Consider the following 24,591-nt stretch of genomic DNA (forward strand, 5'->3'; position numbering starts at 1 on the left):
GACTGCATGTTGGGCTAGTCTGGATAAAGGATGCTCTACAGCTTCTCTCACCACTCTTGGAGGCAGCTGATTTTCTGCCTGCACCTGTCCCTGAACAGCCTGTCACTTCTTCATCCATGTTCCACCCTCATAGGTTCCCTACCATGCATATAACCATGGTTCAAAGTTTACTACTTGAGGAAAACACCTCACATCTCTACAAGTTAAAGAGTTTATGTTTAATTCCTCACCTTCTAAGGGAGACTCATTCATCTTTAAAGGATCCCTTGGGATCAAAATTTAAGTTCTGCATTTTTTACCCTTCATCCTCCCAGGTTTATCCCAAAGACACTCTTACTCTGTGTTGGTCCTCAGTGCAACTCAGTGCTAGTCACCAGTGAGGCATAGTCACCAGGGCTCACCCCTCTGGCCAAGACCCAAAGAAAAGCGAGGGCAATGTTGGTGAGAGTGTGGAAATCTTCCGGTTTATAACCATTTACCTTCCTATTCGAAGGTCTGACTTAGAATCCATGTAAACTCTGAAGAGAGAATGAGCCTGGGAAGTAAATTGTCTACATTTTGATCCTGGCTCCATCACAAACGAGATACATAATAAAGGGCTAGTTACTTGTCTGTGTCTCAGTTTCCTCATGGATAAATGAGTGAGGTTACAATAGTACTAACTTTCTGAGGTTGTTGTAAAACTTACATGAACTATAAATATATGTGAAGAAGACTTAAGGTCTAGCATGTATTAAGTGCTTAGTAAATGTTAGCTGTCATTATATTATCATTAATATCATTAAAGCAAACAATTTGTAAAAGCTCTTTTGTAATAGATCTTGTCATGTTTTTCCAACATTATCTTTATTTAATGTGCAAAATTTTACATTTTTAGATAGCCATGTAACTATATTTTCTGCTTTTTCTCAGAATACATTCTCATTGAGGGATTTTAATTATCAAGTAATTTGTAATTATATACTTTCATGTGACAATTTATGAGGTTGCAATATTTCTCACTCAGCATTTTGTTTATCTTTGTTAAGGGGAGCAGGATCTTCCATCTTCTTCCCTCCTGTAGTTTTTCTTATTGACTTTTGATGGCGCTCTTATGCATCTTAATGACATTATTACTGTCTTCTATACAGATGGCTCCATGATCTTCATCTCCAAATGTACTCTATTTTCAGCATCTTTTCTTTATATATTTATGATTTCCATTTGGTCGTCACAATAGTACCTCCAGCTCCAGATATGAGCAGATTAATGTATGGTCTTCTTTTTTTTCCCTCTCCAATGTGGTTTTTCCTCTGAGAGATTTTTATTTTGGGACACCTGTGCTTTCATTCTCCCATTAATGAGGTAGTTGCTCCAGGTCTGGGCTAAAAACGTGGATTCCTCAGGAAGATTAAATCCTATAAAAATTAATCGAATGCCAGAGACTTGAGTTTATATGACATTGGGTCTCCATCATTCTTCACATATCACCTCTTATATTTCTAAGCCTCTGACTTAGATTAAAACAATGAAAAAAAGAAAGAAAAAACTCCTGTTCATCTTCTGAAAAGGATAGCATGGGTTCTAAATGTAATTCTGGGAAAATACCACCAACTGAATGTCAGGCATGTATTACCACTTTTCCATTCTTGGCATAACTGTCAATGGTTTTTATTGGTTTGTGCTCAACTCTGTCTACAGATGAGATATTGACAGTCACAAACCCACTTCCTATTGTTGTGAGAGGTGGTGGGGGAGAAGTCCTAGAGAAAGCACCTGGAAGTGGGAAACAATGAGGTTTATGAACAAAGGGGAGGCAGCACTGTAGCTCTGTGTCTTTGCTGCTGGCACACAGGTACACAGCTGCATCCTCCAGGCCTGGTGAGCGGATGTCAAGAAAGCAGAAAGAAGTGTTCGGCCTCCTGGATTGGAAGTTATCAGGGGTGTCTGCTTCATTGTTAAAATCTTTGTCATAGTAGTGGAACAGTAGCTTTGGGGCCTGACTTGGCTTCTGCTGGTACCAGTACATGACCTTATGGTTCAGATTCTGAGAACAACTCAAGGTCACTGGCTTTCCCGACTGAGTAACCTGGTATCTTGGGTTCTGGATGACCATGACATCCCCATGACCTGTAGAGAAAGAAGACAAATTTGGAGTCAGAGTTAAGGAGAACAGTGTTACTGCTATGAATGAAAGGCGTAGACTGAGGACAAGACAGCTTTAGTCAAAGATTTCCTTTCTGCCCAGTGCTCACCCGTTCCAAGGAGACAAAGGGCCATCCAGTGGAGAAGCCCAGGACTCATGGCGGGAATACCACCTCATGCAGGAATGAAGCATCTCTCTGTCTCAGGCTCTGATTCCTGGGTTGAGAGGCGGGAGTTTAGAGAGTCTCCAATCCCTGATAGGCAGATTCGCCTGTGATGACTGTTGCTGTTGACTTTACCAGGGCCAGGATCATTCCTTGTTGCAATGTGATACACAGCTTCCTACGTTGCAGGTACATGGGCTTGTCTGGAACAGGGATGGAACAGATATTTATTTTCTGTATCATTTGCTGCTTCTTTGAGACAGGTGTCCCCATATTTGCCCCATCCCTGTCTCTGTCCCATGTTCATCCAGTTCGCCTCCCTTTACCCCACTTTTTTCACATCCTAAAAAGCAGCCCAGAGGTTTCTCCATAAAGATAGCATTTGCTAAAGTCTCACTCAAAAACCATTAAGATAGTGCCTTTGCTTTTTGCTACTCACATTAAAGATGGATGAATGTGATTAGGTACTTAGTGTATTTACTATAGAAAATTAATTTCTATTTACACCATGAAAATATATTTTAAAATATTGGTGCCTAGATTTAGGAAAACTGATTACATAATATTTGGAGTACGGAGATATATGTGGTAAGTAGGGTCTGTATCTGACCTAGTCCAGGAACTGTGCAAAATGATACTTGAGAAGAGGGGCCTTAGGCCTGTAATTATTGTAGGTGCCATCTAGAGCTTGACCACTCAGTGTGGTCATAGACTGGCAGCTTTGGCATCACTTGTACTCTCGTTCAAAATACAGGGAATCTTAGGCTCCAACCCTGACTGATTGGATTAGAATCCGCATTTTAACAAGGTCATAATTTACATGCACATTAAAGTTTGAGGAGCACTGGGCTAAGAGGATTTTGGAGATGGTGGAGAAATATATGCAGAGCAGGATGTTGAGGACACATTGTAAGAAATGATATTATGTAAGGATGATTCAGATACACTCAATTGCATGGTGGCCTTCCTAAGCATATCGTTTCTTTTTTGTCCTAAAGGAGACGATTAGAAGTTGACTATTAGAAGCTTGCTGGACTAGCTGCCATGAATCTGTACCTTTCACTGGTCTGACTGAGAGAAGAATAAGGATCATCCATTTCAAGTCTAAGGTGCCAATCCATGGTATTTTAGTGGTCTAGGAACCTATAGAAGACTCCCTATTATGAAGACACCAGTTCTTAAATTAATAGATAGTTTTAATATGATTTCATTCAAAATATCAGATTGGATAAGGCTGACAATAATTTTAATAAACATGAAAATTTGAAACTATATCATAAATGACATTTGTAGGCACAGTGTGGCAAACAGTAGGAAATACTCGATGCTAGAGGTGACTGTTTTCAAGGTTCCCATGGCCTGGGTCTTGCCTGACTTCTATCATGGTTGAGGAGATTATTACAGCAGCATGCCTGTTGTCCATTCATGGAACCCCATTGGTAAGCTCTGTCTACCATCACAGGGTGAGTCTGGTCCATCTGTGTAGCCAGCTTGTTCAGCATCGTATACATGTAGCCTCACCATCCTCACAGCACCCTGCTGAGCCCACTGCCGACACCACTTCAGGACAATGAGAGTGATGGGCATTGTGAAGCATTGAAAGGCTTTCAATTCCATCTTATCCAATCATATGCTGTGTATTTATCGACTGTAGACACTTATATCCAGACAGACATGTTCTCTTAGGGATTCTGTAGGAAATACCTCGTTAGTTCTTGCAATTTGTTCTGGGTGTGGCCTCATGTGGTGTCATGCCCAGGGGTTGCTTCAGAGTTGCCATCTCTCACCTGTCCAGGCTTAGGATGAACTTCCTGTCATAGGGTAATAATTAAGACAGAATCTTTACTGATGAAAGGAAAAACATAAAGGCCAAGGGCAGCGTGGGAGGAGAAGACCCGGGTCCTCCTATCACGTCATCCTCCTATCATGTCAAAGAGAGGTGTGCTGGGTGCAGGGGTCCAGGCTGCTTAGCACTAGACATTCCAGGTTTGAAGTATCAGCTGTTTATAGGAGTTGCCATCCTTGACTTCTTCGTGTATACTTTAAATTGCAGCTTTTATCACTTCCTGGAAAGTCCAAAGACGTTAGAGCCCTTATCTTCATTTATTCTTTCCATCTTTTATGCCAGCATTCTTCATTATTCATAACTACTCTAAAAATAGCTATTAATTGGAACATGAAGACATATTTGAGGCTTAATCAGAATAAAAGTTGATGTTTTGGAGTGTGCTCGAAAGTTCTGGAGACCTAATGGACAACACAGTGACTATAGTTAATGATTATTGTACACTCGAAATTTTCTGAGAGTAGATCATTCTCACCATACATACACAACACAAAAGTAACTTTGTGAGGTGATGAATATGTTAATTAGCTTGAGTGTGGTAATCATTTTGCAGTGTATATGTATATCAAAACATCGCCTTGTATACCTTAAATATACACAATTTTTTTCTGTCAATCATACCTTAAGAAAGATTAACAAATAAAATAACATTATAAAAATTGTACATAAAGATACCTCTTGAGCTAACAGAACTATAGAGCCACTGTCTGCCCATTACAGGATAGAACATTCGGTGTCTATAGTATGAAATGGCAAAGCACTGAATTAAACTTCCACTTGCTAGATTTTGGAGTTGAAGCAATGTACCCACCAAGAACTTGTTTTGCCTCATAGCTGCTATTTTTAAATATAATGGAGAGATTACAGAGTGGAAAAATAAATCAATAATTTAGTTACTCACGATGACCTTGGATTACATAACACAATAAAAGGAAAGGCACCTGTTAGAATTCTCTAGCTGAAATTTTGAACAAAAACTCATGTCCAATATGTGACTATGCTTTAGAAATCCATTTATCTTTGTTCTTGTCATACTAAAGGAGTTGATGGACAAGTTTCAAGCAAAATATGTGTTTGTGATGCCTGTGACAGAAACAATATACCTATTCATATTACATATCCACATAGGAAGAGAGAGTACTGATTGTCTAAAAATTGGGTCTTGATTATTAGAAAAGGAAAATAGGTTTTAAATCGCTTGAAAAAATAAAAATCCAAGCCCACTTGTAATATTTTCTCAGTATTCATTTGCATAATCAGTATTAGGATATGAGTTAAATAATAATTTGAGGTTCTAAATAACAATCAGACTGGGAAAATGAAACTTATTATTATAGTGAATTTCAGGATTGTTTGCAAAAACGTGGCTGAAACACGAGCAGAATATTGGAATCCAGATGTTAAAAGAAGGCAGTTGAACCAAGTATAATGTGTTATACCATTAGGTCTCACTAAGAATTACATATTCCAGGCCAGGCATGGTGTCTCATACCTATAATCCCAGCACTTCGGGAGGCCAAGGCAGGAGGATCACTTGAGCCAAGAAGTTTGGGACCAGCCTGGGCAACACAGTGAGACCTGTCCCTACAAAAAATGCAAAAGTTAGCTGGGTGTGGTCATGTACACCTATAGTCCCATCTACTAGGGAGGCTGAGGCAGGAGGACCGCTTGAGCCCAGGAAGTCGAGGCTGTGGTGAGCCATGATCACACTGCCATGGCACTCCAGCCGGGGTGACAGAATGAAACCCTGTCTCAGAAAGAACAAAAGGCTGGCCACGGTAGCTCACACCTGTAATCCCAGGCACTTTGGGAGGCTGAGGTGGGTGGATCACTGAGGTCAGGAGTTCAAGACCAGCCTGGCCAACATGGTGAAACATGGTCTCTATTAATAATATAACAATTAGCCGGGTGTGGTGGCGGGTGCTGCTAATCCAAGCTACTCGGGAGGCTGACACAGGAGAATCGCTTAAACCCAGGAGGCAGAAGTTGGAGTGAGCTGAGATTGTGCCATTGCACTCCAGCCTGGGCGACAGAGCAAGACTCTGTCTCAAAAAAAGAAAAAAAAATAGGAATATATATTCCTATTGTAGCAACTGGAAGTGATCTCTAAAAATGTTCTGTATCGACTGACATGTATCTATTTATAGTGCTAACTGTATTTTTTAACATTACAAACCCAGACCCTATGTGGACAGAAAATTAGCATTAACCTCTGATAATGGACTTGACTGTTCCACTCTAGAATAACATTGTTTTAAAGTGTTTGGAAATTTATAAATGCTAGACAAAAGCAACCTAAACTCATCACCACCATTACCAACGTCACCACTATCACCCTTACCAGGATCATCATTGAGCAACCTAAAAGCCTGTAGTAAATGCATTTTTATTCACTATTTTTATCTTCATCAGAAAGACTTGTTTATCTTACTATAAGAAGGGATATAAAGATGTGGCCTCACAGTCAGAGTCACAAACCTTTCAGAGCAACAGGATAAACAAGAAGCCTGCTGTACTTTATAACCAGGGCAACATACACTTTAAAAAATAAAACCAGAAACACATAGATTGAGTTCTGTTTAAAGAACTTCAGAGATCCCCCAAACTACAAGTATTTCCATCCAAATCTTCTTGGAATACTCTTGTATTTCATGAGTTAATTCTGGTTCTTTATCTCCCCTCCCTTGGGGGAGGAGGCACAGGGAAAGCCTTCCTTTTGGGTGGCTGTGAGTTGAGAGGAGAAGGCTATGGTTTTGTACAGCAAGGACATGACTATGAAGCACTGTGTCTTGGCTACTGGCACAGAAATAAACTCCAGAATCCTCCAGTTCTGCAGGCTGCAGCTTCAGAGTAGAATATGTCCCTCCAGTCCTTTCAGCTGAGAATCGCTTTTTGGGCATACCGGACTCATCCTGCATAGACGCTCTCATAAAGTATATCAGAAATTTTATTTCTTTCCCTATAACACGTCGATACCAATAAAGATAATCATGTCCAGAAATCGGGTCACATCTCAGAGTCACAGTCTGGCCCTTCTCTATTACCCTGTGGCTGGGGAACTGAGTAACTCCAGGTTCTATATGCTCTGTGGGAAGAGACAAAAACAGAATACATGACAACACATGGCATGAGTAGACTGGGATAGGGTAGAGTACAGATATTTAAGTACCTGAAGACTCACTTGCTCCCAGGAGACAAAGGGACACTAAACTGAGAAGCCTAGAAACCATGGCAGGACCCAGGTAAATCACGTTTCCAGATGAAGGAGCTTGCAAGCATGAGAAAAAGGAAAGCAAATCTGTCTCTTGGCCCTGTAAGATGTGGCCTCCAGTGACATCAGCATGTTAGCCAATGTCCACAGCCTTAGGAGCTCCCTCTAGAGGACAGGAAACATAGAAGACCTAGCCAGGAATCTCTGAAGATTGCCTCTAGAGGGGGCAATGGAGAAAAACCGACGTCAATTAAAATCAACCTGTTTATGCATTTGACTAGATGTTAACCTTATATATACCTCTCATAGCTCCTGAGTCTGATGTCTAGATCCTACCTCATCCCATCTAGCCCTGTCTACCCTCATGTATCACATCCCCAAAGACTGTGGGGCATTTCAACTTACGGTAGTTATTGTTGCTATTGCTAATGATCAATACTTACCTTCAAATTCTCTTTTCCCATTATCTCTCTAATGCACTCCAACAAGTTTCCCATCCACCTCCACCATTCTCAAACAGCATGCTCAAAACATGAAAGATTATCCTCAACTTTGCTTCACCAACAGCCTTCCAGCTGAAAACCTTAGAGTGGTCCTCGAATATTCTTTTTCTATCCCACCCTATAGCCAATCCATTAGGAAATTCAACTGGCTCTACCATCAAAATACACTCAGAATCCATCCATTTTTTTCATCACCTTCATTGCTAACCCTTGGGACAAAGCCATCATCATCTTTTTCCTGGATTACTGCAATAGATTCCTAACTGACCTCCCTGCTTTCATCTACTCTACTTCTGAATTAGCTCTCAAACTCAGCCCTCTAGAACATGCTAGATCATGTCACTCATCTCCAAATCATCTACTAGCTCCCAGTTTTATTTGGAATAAGAAAACAAAGCAACAAAGCACTTAAGGCCATCAAGGTCTTGTATGATCCATCCTGCCCCGTTAACTCTCTGACGTAAACTCTACCACTCCCTTCCTTAAATTTTCAGTAATATGGGCCTCCTCATTGATCCTAAAATATTTTTTAGGGCCTTTGCACTGGCTCCTTCCTCTGCCTGGAATGCTTTTCCCCCAGATACCTACATGTCTCTTTCTTTCATCTTGAAATCATTGCTCAAAGGTCACTTCCTCATTGGGCCCTACTCTGAACAATATATTGTCATTTCAACGCTTCTTACTCTGACAGTCCTGATCTCCCTCATCTTAGTCTGCCTTTTCTTGTCTACATTGCAGGTATCACCTGCTAATACACTAAATGCTTTATTTATTTGTTTATCTCTGTCTCTCCCTCCCTGCAAAAATGTAAACATCAAGTAGACATGAGTCTTTGTCTTTTTTCTTTTTAATATGTGCACTGAGAACATCATACAATGCCTAAAACTCTTTCAAGAGGAGGTACTGCTGGAATAAAATCTTGAAAGGAGACTAGACTTTTCCAATAACTTATGGAAGGCATACCCCAGACAGGGGGACATTAAAGTCTCAAAATTATTTTCTTTCTTTGTAGTTTGAGATGGGTGTCAGATAAAAACATGAGAGCAAGTTTTGCAGAAAATATTATGAGGACATGAGTTTTTTGGCCTAGTCTCACGTTAACTGGACATAATGGAGTATATTAATTTTGAGTGGCTGCTATAAAAACTACCACAAAATTGCTAGCTTATAATGGCAGAGATTTATTCTCACAGTTCTGGAAAAGTCCAAAATCAATGTCACTGGACCAAAATCCAGGTGTCATCAGGACCACATTCCCTCTAGAGGATATAGGAGAGAAGATTCATTCCTTGCCTCTGTTTCTAGTGGCTGCCTCACTCCTCGGCTTGTGGTCACATCACTCTAATCTCTTCCCCTATGGTCACATTGCCTTCTCTTCTCCATCTGTGTCTGATCTCCCGCTGGCTATCTCTTATAAGGATACATGTAATTGCATTAAGGGCCACCAGGCTCATCCAAAATAATCTCCTTATCTCCAGATCCTTAACTTCATCACATCTGTAAAGTCCACTCTCGCCATCTAAGGTAACAGAGGCAGATCCCAGGGATTAGGATGTGGATGTCTTTGTGAGGAAGGGTATTATTCAGCCAGCCACACAATACAAAATCTGACTTTTGGAAATTCTCACAGGTATCATTTTCCTGCAATAGTAGTGCATAAACTTTAATCTTTTGTACATAAATCTGACATGGACATTTTCGTCACAGTGGAGCCTCAATATTTGCCTCCTCATAAAAACTAGCTTTGGTGGAGTCTGTGTGGCCCAGCATGCTTGGGATTGTGCACAAAGGAGACTACAGAGGGAGCCCCTGTCTCAGAGAACCATCAGAGAAGCTTCTAGTGATGGGCTTCTTAATAATGGGCTTCTGCTCAGCCTCCCTCACTACACTTCCACTCCTGCCATGTTTAGGATGCAGTGAAGCAGAGGTCAAGAAGAAGAAGAGGTTGAATTCTAGGTCTGTCTGAGAGCTTCGAGTCTGGGGAGTAAGGACAACTAACAGCAGCCTCACAAATTGGCTTGATAGGGACTCAGGTGACCCAAAGCTGGAGAACTGATGTCCTGTAGCTATAACAACACTACTAAGTGACTTTATATCCTTCATCCTAACACCCTGCTGGTGCTAACATCACACAAACTGCGAATTTGACACTGGCACAGTTGTCAAATTCAGTTTTACTAAACTAAAGACAGTTCAGTTTTACTAAACTAAACACTGTAATCAGATTTCCCCAGTTTTTCTAATAATGACCTTTTCCCTGCCCTAGGACCTAATCCAGGATCCCATATTACATTTAGGTGTCATCTCTTCTTAGTGTTCTTCAATTTGTGACAGCCTCTTTCCTTGTTTTTAATGATATTGACATTTGAAGATTACTGGTCAGGTGTTTTGTAGAAGGTCATTAAACTTGGATTTGTCTGATGCTTTCTCATTATTAGACAGGAAGTATAGATTTGGGAGAGGAATATTACAGATATGTAGTCACATGATAACATCACAACATTGCATCATAAGAGAATGCACATGAGGTTCACAAGACTTATTACGGGTCATGTTTATTAACTTTGGTCACTTGGTTACCATTTTTCTATTTCCCTTGTCTATTCATTAGAGGCAGGCCACTGAATACAGGAGAGCGGAATCTAGGGGGATGAGTATAAAAGAATGTATGGGCATATGTTAAAACCGCTGTCTTAATTAATATTTTGGGGACGATACTTTGCAACTGTACAAATGATCCATTTCTTCTTAAAGTTACACCCACTAATTTTAGCACTCGTCATTGGGTCTTATGTGTGGCAACTACTCACAGTGGTGTTGTCACAGTGACTTTTCTATTTCCTCTGTTTCTTCTACATATGCAATTTGGAATTCTTCAGTAAGAGATTGCCCTGTCTCACATTTTTTATTATTCATTTAATCATTTCATTTTCAGTGTGAACTTACGGATTTTCTTTTACAAATTGTTCCAGCCTTAGTCATTGGGGAAGCTCTTTCAAATGGATTCCTCTGTCCTTTTCAGATGTGTCCCATCCTTTTTCTTTTCTTTTCTTTCTTTTTTTTTTTTTTTTTTTTTTTTTGGAACACACCTTGTTACAACATTCTTGCATTTTTTACCTCAGGGTCCTAGAACCATCTTTCATTATTTTAATTGGAGAACAATATTTGGCAACAAACATCTGGGCACTAGTGGTCTTCTAAGTGGACAGAACTATGAAATACATATATATACACCAACCCGTTATTCACACAGGTATGTATTCATTTCTTTACCATTTTATCTATATGTTTAAAAACAATACATTCATACTGATATCTCCAAACAGATATTCTTGTATGTTAGAAATGTTCTTCAGTTTTGCTCTGAGACTTGAGTTACTTGTAAACAGTTTGATATTTTGAAGTCTCGCCCACATAGACCAGGAGCCAAATTTAGTGAAGGGCTTGTTTTGCTTTAATACTGAGGCAAAAGTCATCTGAAACCTCTGCTGATTGACCCATGAATTATTGAGTTTCTCATTCTCACTGCGCGCTCTCTCTCTATATATATATATCACTATATATATATATCTTTCAGTCCTTTGTGAGCTCCAGGCATTGTTTCCCCTAATCTTGTTGAGTGGCTCTTTCTCCAACCTTAGGGAATTTCCTCACACATGTACTGCTTACAGCACAGCTGAAAGGTTAAGAGAGACCCTAGGAAGGTCTCCAGGATTCTCTCTGTGCAGCAATCGCCTTTTCAATGCCCTGTCATGTGAAATCTAGCTGCTTTGATCTTGTATTTCCAACTCTGACTCTGAGCTCAGTGAGATCACCCAGCTCTGCCTGGATTCTGCTTTCTGGCCCACGGCCTGGAGACTCCCTCCAGGTATTAAGACAGTCATAGTTCTCAGCTTGGTTGTTTCCATCTCTCAGAGATCATTGTCTTCTGTTGCCTGACTTCCAATGTCTTGACAACCGTTGTTTCACATGTTGTGTGTATGTGTGTGTGGAGAGGGGCAGGGTGGGGGGTGGGGTGTTAGCTGTTTCAAGCAAGAAGTTAAATCTAATTCCTGTTAATCCATCTTGGTTGGAAGCAGAAGTTGACTCCAGAACCGTATTGAATTTCTTAATGCCAGGGTCCCCAAGGGTTTTAATGGTTATGGACCTTTTTGTCAGTTTTTGGGTGTATGATGTACATTCCATGCAGAGTATATTTCATTCCAAACACATGTGAGACACAGCCTGAAGATTCAGTTTTTCTCTCCTAACTTTTCCTTTTTATCTGTCACCCAAAGACCTGACCAAACATCCAGTTTCCAATTTCTGGATCTTTGGGATATAATACTTTTAGTTTATAAAGCCTGGGAGTATTTTGAAGCTCCAGGATTAAGGCTAACAATGTAATTTTGGCTCTTTTTTGTCATCTATTTCAGAAGGACATTAAAATCCCAGCTCCAGCTCTGAGGTCTGTACTGCTCTGAAAGCTTATCGGTCTTTATAATTTTAAATTTTAACTTCCCCTTAATACTCTGCCTATAAGTTCCTGCTTTTTTTTTTTTTTTTTTTTTTACATAGTAAATTTCTTTTTCTTTTTAGCTTGTCTGTATATTGTTTTATAGCAGTGGTGTTGTTTTAAATTTTGATGGTAAATAGTGTATCAAATTTAAAAAGGAAAAATTTTAAACAAAGACAAGGCTAATCATGTTCTTTCTGCTCTTTCTATATTTCTTCTCTCCAAATAACCAGCAAAATGTATCACAACCTTTTTTCTTCCTTACCCAAGCATATAAAACTATATATAAACTTAACAGAGATATTTATTGATTTATTTTTTTCTTAAATAATTTTATGTGCTGTGGATTATTTTGCAAATATTTTCCCCTTGAAGTTTGTCTTCATCATTCCTACAAGAGAATGGATAAATATGCCTATTCAGCATTCTTTTAACATTTTTGTACATATGAAGTGAAGCACACACACGCGTAAAAGTGATAGGATCATACATCCTGAGTGCCTAACTTTTTTTAGTGCTTCTATAATTGTCAAAAGTATAACTATAATTGAAAGATGAAACTGATGAACTCATTAAAAAGTAACATGTTCTTTTAATAGGAGAAAAGTATATAATTTCATATGCATAGAGGGACTTACAGATCTCAAGACACACTCTATAGTTATAATACCGTTTGACAAGGGTAAGGGACATTTTATGTTCTCTGTGTCATTGAAAGGGCCTACTCAGTGGCCCTTTCAGGTAAGAAAGGTCTCTTTCCAGGTAAGAAACAGAAAAAGAAAAGATGAGAGTTGAAGACATATGCAAGAATTTCACAATCATCTTAGAACACATAGTCTAAGTCGGATAATGAATATAGTACATGAGATGATATATGGTGCAATGTTTGCAGGAGAAGTCAATTAGTGGTCCTGATGGGGTTGAAGAATTGCTGCAGAAGTAGTACCAGACATGAAAAGAGAAGCCTGCATGAGACAATAGGAGACTTGAGGAAGCTATTTGGGGGTAATTCAAATAATTTGTCATTGGAAGTCTAGAAAAAGAAAGTGGAGAAGAAGGTGAAGGAAATGATCATTTGAAGTGAGCAACTGAAACAACTGAGAAGCCAAGATTGATGTTGGAAGTCATCAAAGATGTTGAAAGTTTTAAGGAAGAAGAGAAAAGAAATGGCAGAGAAGTCATAACGAAAAGCAGCAAAGGAGAGAAGCATTCACGTGCAATGGCTGCACAGTGTTAAGCTCACTCGATCACTTGAAAGCTCCAGTCTGTGACACTCACCCTCAAACCTGGTCTCAGGCACCCTTGTGAGAAGTATGTGAGGAATCCCAGGAACCATCGCACCCACTGACTTCCTGCCAAAAGTTTCCTAATGTGATGCATCCTTGTGACCTGTTCTTGCCTTGCCTACAGACATGTGGAACACCAAACCTACGTACTTCCTGTGCTGGGGGAGGAGCAAGAAAGGCTGCTGAGAGCTGCTGGGTACTGGAGGAGAAGAGAAAGCACCAGGGTTTCTGCACAGGAAAGGGGTGATTCTGCAGCACTGTGACCAAACCACTGGCACAAAGATACACAGCCGAGTCCCTGGGTTCTGAGGGCTGGATCTTCAGAGTGGCTAAAGATGCATCAGGCATCTCTGCTGAGAATCGATCCTTGGGCATTCCTGAATCATCTAGAGAAGCCTTGTTGCGTAAGTAAACCAGCAACTCCAGTCCTTGCATCATGGTCTGTCTGTACCAGAAAACAGTATTGTGGCCTAAAATTGGCTGACATCTCATAGTTACTTCTTGTCCAATCTCTGTCACCTTGTGCCTTGGGGTCTGGGTGACTCCAGCATCTATGAGCTCTGTGAAAAGACATAGAATTTGGGGACAGAATAAGAAACATAATTGGAATAATAACTGGCAATATACAAAAATGCAGGTGCTTTATTTGTGGGGACTCACCTTCTCCCAGGAGACAAAGGACCAGACAGCAGAGGAGCCTGGTGGCCATGGCAGGGTGGGGCAGGTGGAGCCTTCACCTAGATGAGACCCTTGTGGGCATGAATACTGGAGCTGAGGATTCTAGACCTTTCACCCAGAGTAAAAGGGGGACTGTCAGTGACATCACCATCTCTGTCCGTGCTCAAAGGACTTTCCTCCAAAGGTGAATGCTACAGAAGATTGAGTGAAATAAATTACAATTACTCTTTGATGTGGTTGGTTCACTCAAAGACTCTAAACACCCCCATTAGCTGTCACCCCTCCTAGCTGCAGTGCTTCCGTGGCATTGCACATCACATCACCCATTCTGCTTTCTCTGATGCATCACATATTAATCTGCCTGGTGCATATTGCCACTTAGGTGTGCCATCAGCACCTCAAATTCTGGACATCAATAAATTACTTGTGAAATATCAAGAATTTTATTGTTCCCCTCACCGGCCATCCCTATATGCCAGACATGCAAAATCAAAATAATGTGTTGCTTAGTTAGAGCTTTGTCCCAGATCCCTCCTGGAAGCATCTGGACTGCCATGCTCCTCATGCAGAGAACAAGGTGGCTGCCCTGGAAAGAGACAGAACTGCCTAATTTTATTCCCAGTGAGGGCTGGAGATGGATACTCTTGTGCTCTGTGACTCCGCCAGTCACAGCACAGTGTCTTCTGCATTTCTGGAGGACAAGGTCCCATTTCACTTCTCCAGGGTAAGGTTCAAAATTATGTTAATTATTTGGGCACAGGTGAAGATTGAGCAGGGGTAAGTGAGGGCTTTGACCTTCCTTGAAAACGACAATAGGCACTCTCCAGTTAAATGTGATCTTCCTCTTACTTCTAAGAAAGCACAAACACGTTCCTTTAATGATTAACACTTGAGTCTCTTGGTATAGTAAGTCAACCAATATCCACAAATAAATCCTTTCTGGTGAGGGGGTGAAACTCTAGAAAATGGCCTGATTTTTAGAGTATAGAGAGTAGTAAGATTTCTGTTCATAGAGTGGATGTGACACACTAGCTCCATGTCTCTGCTGTTAGCACAGAGATTTCTCCTCCGACACCCCAAACAGGGGAGTATGTCAAGTGACAGAGAAATATATGACTGTAAGGGTAAGAAGTTACAACAGTGATATTTTTGTAATGCTAGAGAATCAGCAGTAACCACTCCTTTCTGGTCCTGTGTTTATTTGTGTATGTGTGTGTGGTGATGGTGGGGGTGGGGGTCTTATGCTATCTCTGCAATCAAGTGTCTTCAGACTCCATAGCATCCTGAGATTTGTGGATGGAGAAGGCAGACCCTAGATATAGGGCTTAGGAAGGAAGATGAAAACACAAACATATAGAAAACACTTCGATTCAAGGCCACAATATTCTAGGACAGGGATTTTTTTAAAAAACTGTTAGCATATCCAGGACTAACCTCTTTCAGGGTACAGAATCATGAAACAAAGAAACTGTGAGCATATAACAAGAAGAGCACATGAGTGAGGTATCTCCTTCCTCTATGCTCTGATCTTCAATGGAAAAAGAAATCAGAATTTGGGACACCATAGGCCCCGGTAATTTTTCTGATGATATTAACATATTTGTCGGTTTATGAGGAATGAGGAGCCCTCTGACGTAGACCACAGTTAGACTGTCCTTCTCAGGCCCTGACTTAAAGCCCACACCACATCAGCAGGATGGAATCAGGCTAGGTTTAAAGGAAAGCCCATTCCAACAGCTTCCCCCCATGTTCCTGAAACAGTTGCTGTCTCAATTATCGGCATTAGCTTATGAAACAAGATTCTTCTATGCTTCTTTTAATGAAGGCCACTTATCTGAGCAGGAAGAGGCTTCCATGACTATACTGTCACAGAGATGACCCTGTCCCCTTTCACATAACATTAACATGTGGAGCATTATAGGGCAGGGTCCTTCTCTACCATAATATTGGCCACAATTGTTGCAGTCTATCTTTGTGCCCCCTACAAAAACATTTCTGTGTGTTAATGAGAGTTAGTTTGGAGGATAAAAGGAGATAGGAATCATGTGTACTGTTTTACTTCTTCTCTTATATGCTTTTCTGACCCAAAAAAACCCCATAACTTTTTATTGTAATCTGAACTGCATTGTACTAGTGGTATATCAGTGGCTTCTTTGTCTGACAACCATCCTGAACGTGTGTAAAATCCCAACCTCACTATTGGTCTTAGCCCATTTGCACAAGTTTAGAAATCTTTGGGTCTTCCCTTCTCTTTCCAGTGCTTTCTCAGTGCTCAACAGGTAGGGCTCATGATCCAGAGACCAAACGTGAGCTTCTTAGTTTCCCACAATCAGACAATTCTCTCAGCAACTCTAAAGTGTCAGTGAGTGGCTGTGGCACTGAAGTGTCTCCTGGTAGCCAGAAGGACACAGTCACTAGAAATGAGCCCTTTGTCAAGACCTGAAGTAATATATGCTGTGTTACATTGGCACAGTGGTCATGTGCAGGGGTAACCACTCTTTCTGACCTAAGACTCAAAACACCTGAGAGAAAAATACTCATGTCAGATCAACTGAAGTAGAAATGTGAAGTTTGATTCTGGTCAAGAAGGGGTTGAGCTTTGCAGCTTGTTGGGCTAGCTAGCATTCTGCTGAATCGAATATGCTCTTCCATTACCTTTTCCTTAGCAGACAGAATCCCCTACTGAATAAAGAGTTGGCTCGCTAATTTTTTCTTTTCTTTTCGAGATAGAATTTTGCTCTTGTTGCCCAGGCTGGAGTGCAGTGGCGTGATCTCAGCTCAGTGCAGCTTCCACCTCCCAGGTTCAAGTGATTCCCCTGTCTCAGCCTCCAGAGTAGCTGGGATTACAGGCTCATGCCATCACGCCCAGCTAATTTTTGTATTTTTAGTAGAGGCAAAGTTTCACTATGTTAGCCAGGCTGGTCTCTAACTCCTGACCTCAGGTGACCCACTTGCCTCGGCCTGCCAAAGTGCTGGGATTACAAGCGTGAGCTATTGGGCCTGGTCTAGCTTAAGCTGAATTTCTAGAAGTTTGAAATGCTTTGTAAATTTGTCCTGTTCTTTCTCAAGCACATGTAGTATTAGCAATATTCACTAGAATTAAATTCCTTCTTAAATTTTATGTTTGCACTTGTCCCTAGTCTTTTCAAAATATTCCAGATTTGATCTCTGTGATCTTCTCTATTGAGAGATGTGCAATTAACAATGTCTGGGTCCTCTAAAGCAAGGACTATTAAGAGAAATATTGAATATCTTTAATTTCCTTGGTGGAGCAATTGTATCTAAAAGGTATTCTCATATTTTGTTTGCCTACTTTTCCTTTAATATGTTCCACCTTTCTTACACTTTCCTAAGCATCATAATTTTAAAAATAATTATGCAAGCTCCTTTCAAGCACAGGCTAGAGCTGAAAATCACATAATTTGAGAGTCTTCAATTGGTGTCTCAGGGCATCTCTTCTCAAAAATGTCCAAATTACATGTAACCCTTTACATAGTATTGATTTTGAGTCATTCCTTAACAAATCCCCAAATCTTGTCTTCCTGTGAAAAGTTTATCTAGTCTCCCCTCTGAGATCCTGCATTTTTTCTTTCCTCCATGAGACTTCTTTACATCCAGTTATCTTGCCTGCCTTAGTAACAACCAAAACAAATCTCTTCTAATAAACGTTTGAGAGCAGTTGACTCTGAGTGCATTTCCTCTTCCCTCTAAAATTTATCTTTCCCAGATATGAGAACCTCTCCTTCCTTCCTTCCTTCCTTCCTTCCTTCCTTCCTTCCTTCCTTCCTTCCTTCCTTCCTTCCTTCCTTCCTTCCTTCTTCCCTCCCTCCCTCCCTCCCTCCCTCCCTTCCTTCCTTCCTTCCTTCCTTCTTTTTTTTTTAAAATTGGGGGTGAGGTCTCAGTCTGTCACCTAGGCTGGAGTGTAGTAGCATGATCTTCGCTCACTGTAACCTCTGCCTCCCAGGCTCAAGTGATTTTCCCACCTCAGCCTCCCAAGTAGCTGAGACCACAGGCATGCACCACCAATCCCCAGCTAATTTTTTGAATTTTTAGTAGCAATGGGGTTTCACCATGTTGCCCAGGCTGGTCTCAAACTCCTGAGCTCAAGTGATCCACCTGCCTCAGATTCCCATAGTGCTGAGATTACAGGTGTGAGCCACCACACCTGGCCGAGAACCTCCTCTTTCTTTCATGTGAGAAGTGTAAGTCTTCTAAGAAGTTAGAACTATTCCTGAGGAAGTCTTTTTCCTCTTCCATTTTAATGAACTTATATTTTAAATTTTAGTTATAATAGTTTATAAATGGCTAAAGGAATCCCGTCCCCAAATTCTTGTGTTTGAATCCCCCTTTCCTCCATTTACTAGCCATGTGACATGAAGAAAAGTATGTATCTTCCCTCTGTTTCAGTTTATTCTTCTATAAAATAAGGCATTTTAAGTAGATGCTGAATATTTTCTACTTGGAAAATGAATCCACTTGAAATGCCCAAAACACAGTAAGAATTATATAAGAGCTTTCGATTTTAAATATTCTTCCTTCGCACCTGTTGGATGATCAGAAGGAAGTATCATTTCAAAACACTGTAGTGTCTCATCCATTTTCTTAGCAAGTTAAAATTCTCTGTGACAAGTATTCCAAGCACAGGCGTTCTTTTAATTATACTCTCAGGTTTTGTAATAATAATGTTGATAGATTTTGAATAGTTGTATGTATGTGCTCTAATTTCTTTCAGAGAGTCTTCCTCATTACATTTTCTTCAGCGGAGAGAGCTTTGACAAGTGTGCTTACTATCACATACTCTAAATTATTTCTGTCTAGGAGTTCACTGTTTCTGATAGCTCACTCTCTTTAATTTCAAGAGTCTTGGAAATATACATTCTCCCATAACAATCCACCTGATGAGGCAATTTGAATGGTTATCTTCTTTTTTTTTTTTTTCTTCGAATTTATTTTAAGTTCTGGGGTACCTGTGCAGGAAGTGCAGGTTTGTTACATAGGTAAACATGTGCTATAGTGGTTTGCTGCACAGATCATCCCATCACCCAGGTACTAACCCAGCATTCATTAGCTTTTCTTGCTCATGCTCTCCCTCCCACTAACCCCCTTCTGACAGGCTCTAGTGTGTCTTGTCCCCTGGGATCTGTCCATGTGTTCTTACCATTTAGCTCCCTCTTGTAAGTGAGAACATGCAGTGTTTGGATTTCTGTTCCCATTAGTTTGCTGAGGATAATGACTTCCAACTCTATCCATGTCCCTGCAAAGGACATGATCTCATTTCTTTTTATGCCAACATATAATTCCATGTTGTATGCACCACACTTTCTTTATCCAGTCTATCACTGATGGGCATTTAGGTTGATTCCATGTCTTTGCTATAGTGACTAGTGCTGCAATGACCATACACATGCATATATCTTTATAATGGAATGATTTATATTCCTTTGGGTATATACCCCATAATAGAATTGCTGGGTCAAATGGTATTTCTGCCTCTAGGTCTTTGAGGAGTCGCCACACTGTCTTCTACAATGGTTTAAGTCATTTACACTCCCACAACAGTGTAAAAGTATTCTTTTTTCTCTGCAACCTTGCCAGTATCTGTTTTTTTTTTTTTTTTTTTTTTTTTTTTTTTTTTTTGACTTTCTAATAATAGCCATTCTGGCTAGCATGAAATGGAATCTCATTGTGGTTTGATTTGCATTTCTCTAATGATCAGTGATGCTGAGCTATTTTTTAAATGTTTGTTGGTCACATGTATGTCTTCTTTTGAGAAGTGCTGTTCACATCCTTTGCCCACTTTTTAATGGGGTTGTCTGGTTTTTTTTGTTGTTGTTGTAAATTTGTTTAAGTTCTTTGCAGACTCTGGATATTAGACCTTTGTCAGATAGATAGATTGCAAAAAAAGTTTCTCCCATTCTACAGGGTGTCTGTTTACTCTGATGATAGTTTATTTTGCTGTGCAGAATCTCTTTAGTTTAATTAATCTCATTTGTCAATTTTTGCTTTTGTTGCAATTGCTTTTGGCATGTTTGTCATGAAATCTTTGCCTGTGCCTATGTCCTAATGGGATTGCCTACATTTTCTTCTAGGGGTGTTCATAGTTTTGGGTTTTACATGTAAGTCTTTAATCCATCTTGAGTTAATTTTTGTGTATGGTGTAAGGAAGGAGTCCATTTTCAATTTTCTGCATTTGGCTAGCCAGCTCTCCCAGCACCATTTAGTAAATAGGAAGTCTTTTCCCCATTTCTTGTTTTGCCAGGTTTGTTGAAGATCAGATGGTTGTAGTATGTAATATTATTTCTGAGTTCTCTATTCTGTTCCATTGGTCTATGTGTCTGCTCTTGTACCACCACCATTCTGTTTTGGTTATTGTAGCCTTAAAGTATAGTTTGAAGTCTGGTAGCATGATTCCTCCAGCTTTGTTCTTTTTACTTATGATCATCTTGTCTATTCAGGCTCTTTTTGGTTCCATATGAATTTTAAATAGTTTTTTTTCCTAATTCTGTGAAGAATGTCAATGGTAGTTTAATGGGAATAGCATTGAATCTATAAGTTACTTTGTACAGTATGGCCATTTTCACAATGTTGATTCTTCCTACCCATGAGCATGGAATGTTTCTTCATTTGTTTGTGTCTTCTCTCATTTCTTTGAGCAGAGGTTTGTAGTTGGCCTTTAGTGCAATACATTTCCCTCTTAAAACTGATTTATCTGTCCCAGAGATTCTGGTACATTGTCTCTTTTTTCTCATTAGTTTCAAAGAACTTCTTGATTTCTGCCTTAATTTTGTTATTAACCCAACAGTCATTTGGGAGCAGGTTGTTCAATTTCCATGTAGTTGTGTGGTTTAAGTGAATTTCTTGATCTTGAGTTCTAATTTGATTGAACTGTGATCTGAGAGACTGTCATGATTTCAGTTTTTTTTTTTTTTTGCATTTGCTGAGGAGTGTTTTACTTCCAAATATGTGATCAATTTGAGTAAGAGCCATATGATGATGAGAAGAGTGTATATTCTGATGTTTTCAGGTGAAGAGTTCTATGGATATCTGTCAGTTCCACTTAATCCAGAGCTAAATTTGGGTCCTGAATATATTTGTTACTTTTTGGTCTCAATGATGTTTCTAATACTGTCGGTGGGGTGTTGAAGTCTCCCACTATTATTGTGTGGGAGTCCAGTCTCTCTTTGTAGGTCTCTAAGAACTTGCTTTATGAATCTGGGTGCTCCTGTATTGGGTGCATATATATTTAGGATAGTTAGCTCTTCCTGTTGAATTGAACCCTTTACCATTATGTAATGCCCTTCTTTGTCTTTTTTATTCTTTGTTAGTTTAAAGTTTGTTTTGTCAGAAACTAAGATTGCAACCCCTGCTTTTTTCTGTTTTCCATTTGGTTGGTAAAATTTCCTCCATCCCTTTATTTTGAGCCTATGTTTGTCTTTGCATGTGAGATGTGTCTCCTGAAGACAGCATATCAGTGAGTCTTGGTTCTTTATTCAGCTTGCCATTCTATGTCTTTTAATTGGACATTTAACCCATTTACACTTAAAAGTTAGTATTGTTATATGTAAGTTGGATCCTGTCATTACTATGCTAGCTGGTTATTTCACAGACTTGTTTATGTGGTTGCTTCATAGTATCACTGGTCTGTGTACTTCAGTGTGTTTTGTAGTGGCTGGTAATGGTTTTAATCTTTTCATATTTAGTGCTTCCTAGAGGAGCTTTTGCAAGGCAGTCCTGGTGGTGACAAATTTCCTAAGTGTTTGCTTGTTTGAAAAGGAGCGTAGTTCTTCTTCACTTCTGAAGCTTAGTTTGGTCAGATATGAAATTCTAGGTTGGAGATTCTTTTCTTTAAGAATGTTAAAGAATAGCTTCCAACCACTCTACTTTATAAGGTTTCCACAGACAGGTCTGCTGTTAGTCTGATAGGCTTACCCTTTGTAGGTGGCCTGGTCATTCTCTCTGGCTGCCCTTAACATTTTTTTTTTTCATTTCAACCTTGGAGAATCCAATGATTATGCGTCTTGGGGTTTATCTTCTCATGGAGTATCTTATGGGGGTTCTCTGCATTTCCTGAATTTGAATGTTGGTGTGTCTTGCTAGGCTGGGAAAGATCTTCTGGATCATATCCTGAAGTATGTTTTCCAATTTGGCTCCATTATCCTTATCTCTTTTAGGTACCCCAATCAGTCATGGGTTCAGTCTCTTTATATAATCCCATATTTCTTGGGGGTGTTGTTCATTCTTTTCCCTCTATTCTTGTCTGCCCCTCTTACTTAAGAAAGATAGTGTTCAAACTCTGAGATTCCTTCTTCCACTTGGTCTGTTCTCCCTCTGATACTTGTAATTGCATTGTGAAGTTCTTGTGTTGTATTTTTCAGCTTCATCAGGTGGATTATGTTCCTCTGTAAACTGGTTATTCTGGCTGTCAGCTCCTGTATTTTTTTTATCATGATTCTTAGCTTCTTTGCATTGGATTGCAACATGCTTCTTTATCTCAGCAAAGTTCATTATTACCACCTTCTGAACTCTACTTCTGTCAATCCAGCCATTTCAGCCTCAGCCCAATTCTGTGCCCTTGCTGGAGAGGTGTTATAGTCATTTGGAGGAGAAGAGGCATCCTGCTTTTTAAGTTTTCAACATTTTTGTGTTGATTCTTTCTCATTTTTGTGGGCTTATCTACCTTCAATCTTTGAGGTTGCTAACCTTTGACCTTGGATTTCGCAGGGTCCTCTTCATTGATACCGTACTTGTTGTTTTCTGTTTGTTTATTTTTCTTGTAATAGTCAGGCCACTTTATTGTAGGGCTGCTGTGGTTTGCTGGAAGTCCACTTCAGACCTTGGCTGCCTTGGTTTTTCCCATACTGGAGGTATCATCAGTGAAGGCTGTGAAACAGCAAAGATGGCAGCCAGCTTCTTCCTCTGGAAGCTCCATCCCAGGGGAGTACTGACCTGTTGCTGGCCAGAGCACACCTGTAGGAGATGGCTGGAGACCCTGTTGGGAGGTCTCACCCAGTTGGGATGAACAGGATCAGGAACCTGATTAAAGAAGCAGTCTATCTGCTTTTTGGTAGAGCAGATGTGCTGCATTATGGGGAGTGTTTCTCATCCAGACCATTTGGATTCTACAAAGCCAACAGGCTAGAAGGACTGAGTTGACTGAACTGTGGAGATGGAAGCTGCCCCTGCCCACCAGGAGCTCCATCCCAGGGAGAGATCAGAGCTCTCAGTGTAGAACCCTGGGTAGAATGGCTAAAGCCTACACATGGAGGTCCTGCCCACTGAGAAGGAATGGATCAAGGTTCTGCTTAAAGAAGCAGTCTGGCCATGATCTTCTGGCAAGGCAGCTGTGCTGCATTATGGGGGACCTTTCCTCATCCAGACCATTTGTATTTGCCAAAGCTGGCAGGCTCAAACAGCTAAGTCTACTGGACTGCAGAGTTGGTGGCCACCCCCTTTCCCCGGGAATTCAGACTTATCTCAGGCAGATTCTAGCCTGTTGCCATTGGCTGTCTGGAATTCCAAGCCAGTGGATCTTAACTTGTGAGGTGCTGTGGAAGTGGGGCCTGCAGGATGATGCTCCTTGGCTCCCTGGAGTCAGCCCCCTTCCTAGGGTTATATGTGGACACATTTCCCGCCTTGCCTGGAATCCTGGGGCTGAAATGTGTAAAACTCCTGGGTCTCTGTGTGTGCCGGAGCAGCTGCTCTGCTAAAACTCTACACAGCTCTGTGTACTGGATCCAAGGCCCTGTTGTTCTGGGCTTGTGAGGGGATCTCCTGATCCATGGGTTGCAAAGATCTGTGGAAGAAGCATGGTTTCTTGGGCAGGGTCACACAATCACTCACTGCTTGCCTTGGCTGGGGTAGGGGTTCCTTTGGCTGTGTGCTGCTCCCAGTGGGCTGTTGTGCCCCCAACACTCTGCTTTTCTTTGTTCTCTGTGGGTCAAGTTGTTTGCCTAGTCAATCCCAATGTGAGAACCTGAATATTTCAATTGACAGTGCTAAATTCACTCACCTCATTTCATTCCTCTCCATGAGCGCCACGGACCACCACCACTTCTAACTGGTCATCTTGTAGACCCTGAATAGTTGTCTTCTTACTCTCTGGGAGACTTAATATCAGGTTTGACCCTGCATTAAAAAAAAAAAAATTCACCAGTGAAGGAGAAGTTTGTAATCATCCAGGATTTGAGAAAATATCCAAACAAAAGTAGCTGCCATTGTATAGCTAAGTATTTGATGGAGAACCCCAAAACTTGAAGCTACACAATATGGAAAATACACATTCTG

The 24,591-nt window shown here is 40.5% G+C and overlaps 1 long non-coding RNA gene and 3 gene segments (V, D, J or C); 1 reads left to right on the plus strand and 3 right to left on the minus strand.

Annotated features, from left to right (window-relative positions):
- LOC104674945 overlaps nt 1–24,591 on the minus strand; it is a 381,543-nt gene that overhangs the window by 269,262 nt on the left and 87,690 nt on the right.
- Nucleotides 1–24,591, minus strand: part of LOC104674944 — a 340,994-nt gene that overhangs the window by 260,071 nt on the left and 56,332 nt on the right.
- On the minus strand, nt 929–13,729 carry LOC104653815. The segment is given in 3 exon segments: nt 929–2,109; nt 2,235–2,491; nt 13,622–13,729. Coding segments are annotated over 2 exon segments (558 nt in total).
- The window catches only part of LOC115898225, a 55,401-nt gene continuing 41,750 nt past the window's right edge, over nt 10,941–24,591 (plus strand). For both annotated transcript variants that reach the window (XR_004057914.1, XR_004057915.1), the window contains exons 1-2: nt 10,941–11,101; nt 13,236–14,033. This is a non-coding gene — a long non-coding RNA (uncharacterized LOC115898225). The remainder of the gene's footprint in view (nt 11,102–13,235; nt 14,034–24,591) is intronic.

The sequence above is a fragment of the Rhinopithecus roxellana genome, chromosome 6 (assembly GCF_007565055.1).
Source record: "Rhinopithecus roxellana isolate Shanxi Qingling chromosome 6, ASM756505v1, whole genome shotgun sequence".
NCBI lineage: Eukaryota > Metazoa > Chordata > Mammalia > Primates > Cercopithecidae > Rhinopithecus > Rhinopithecus roxellana.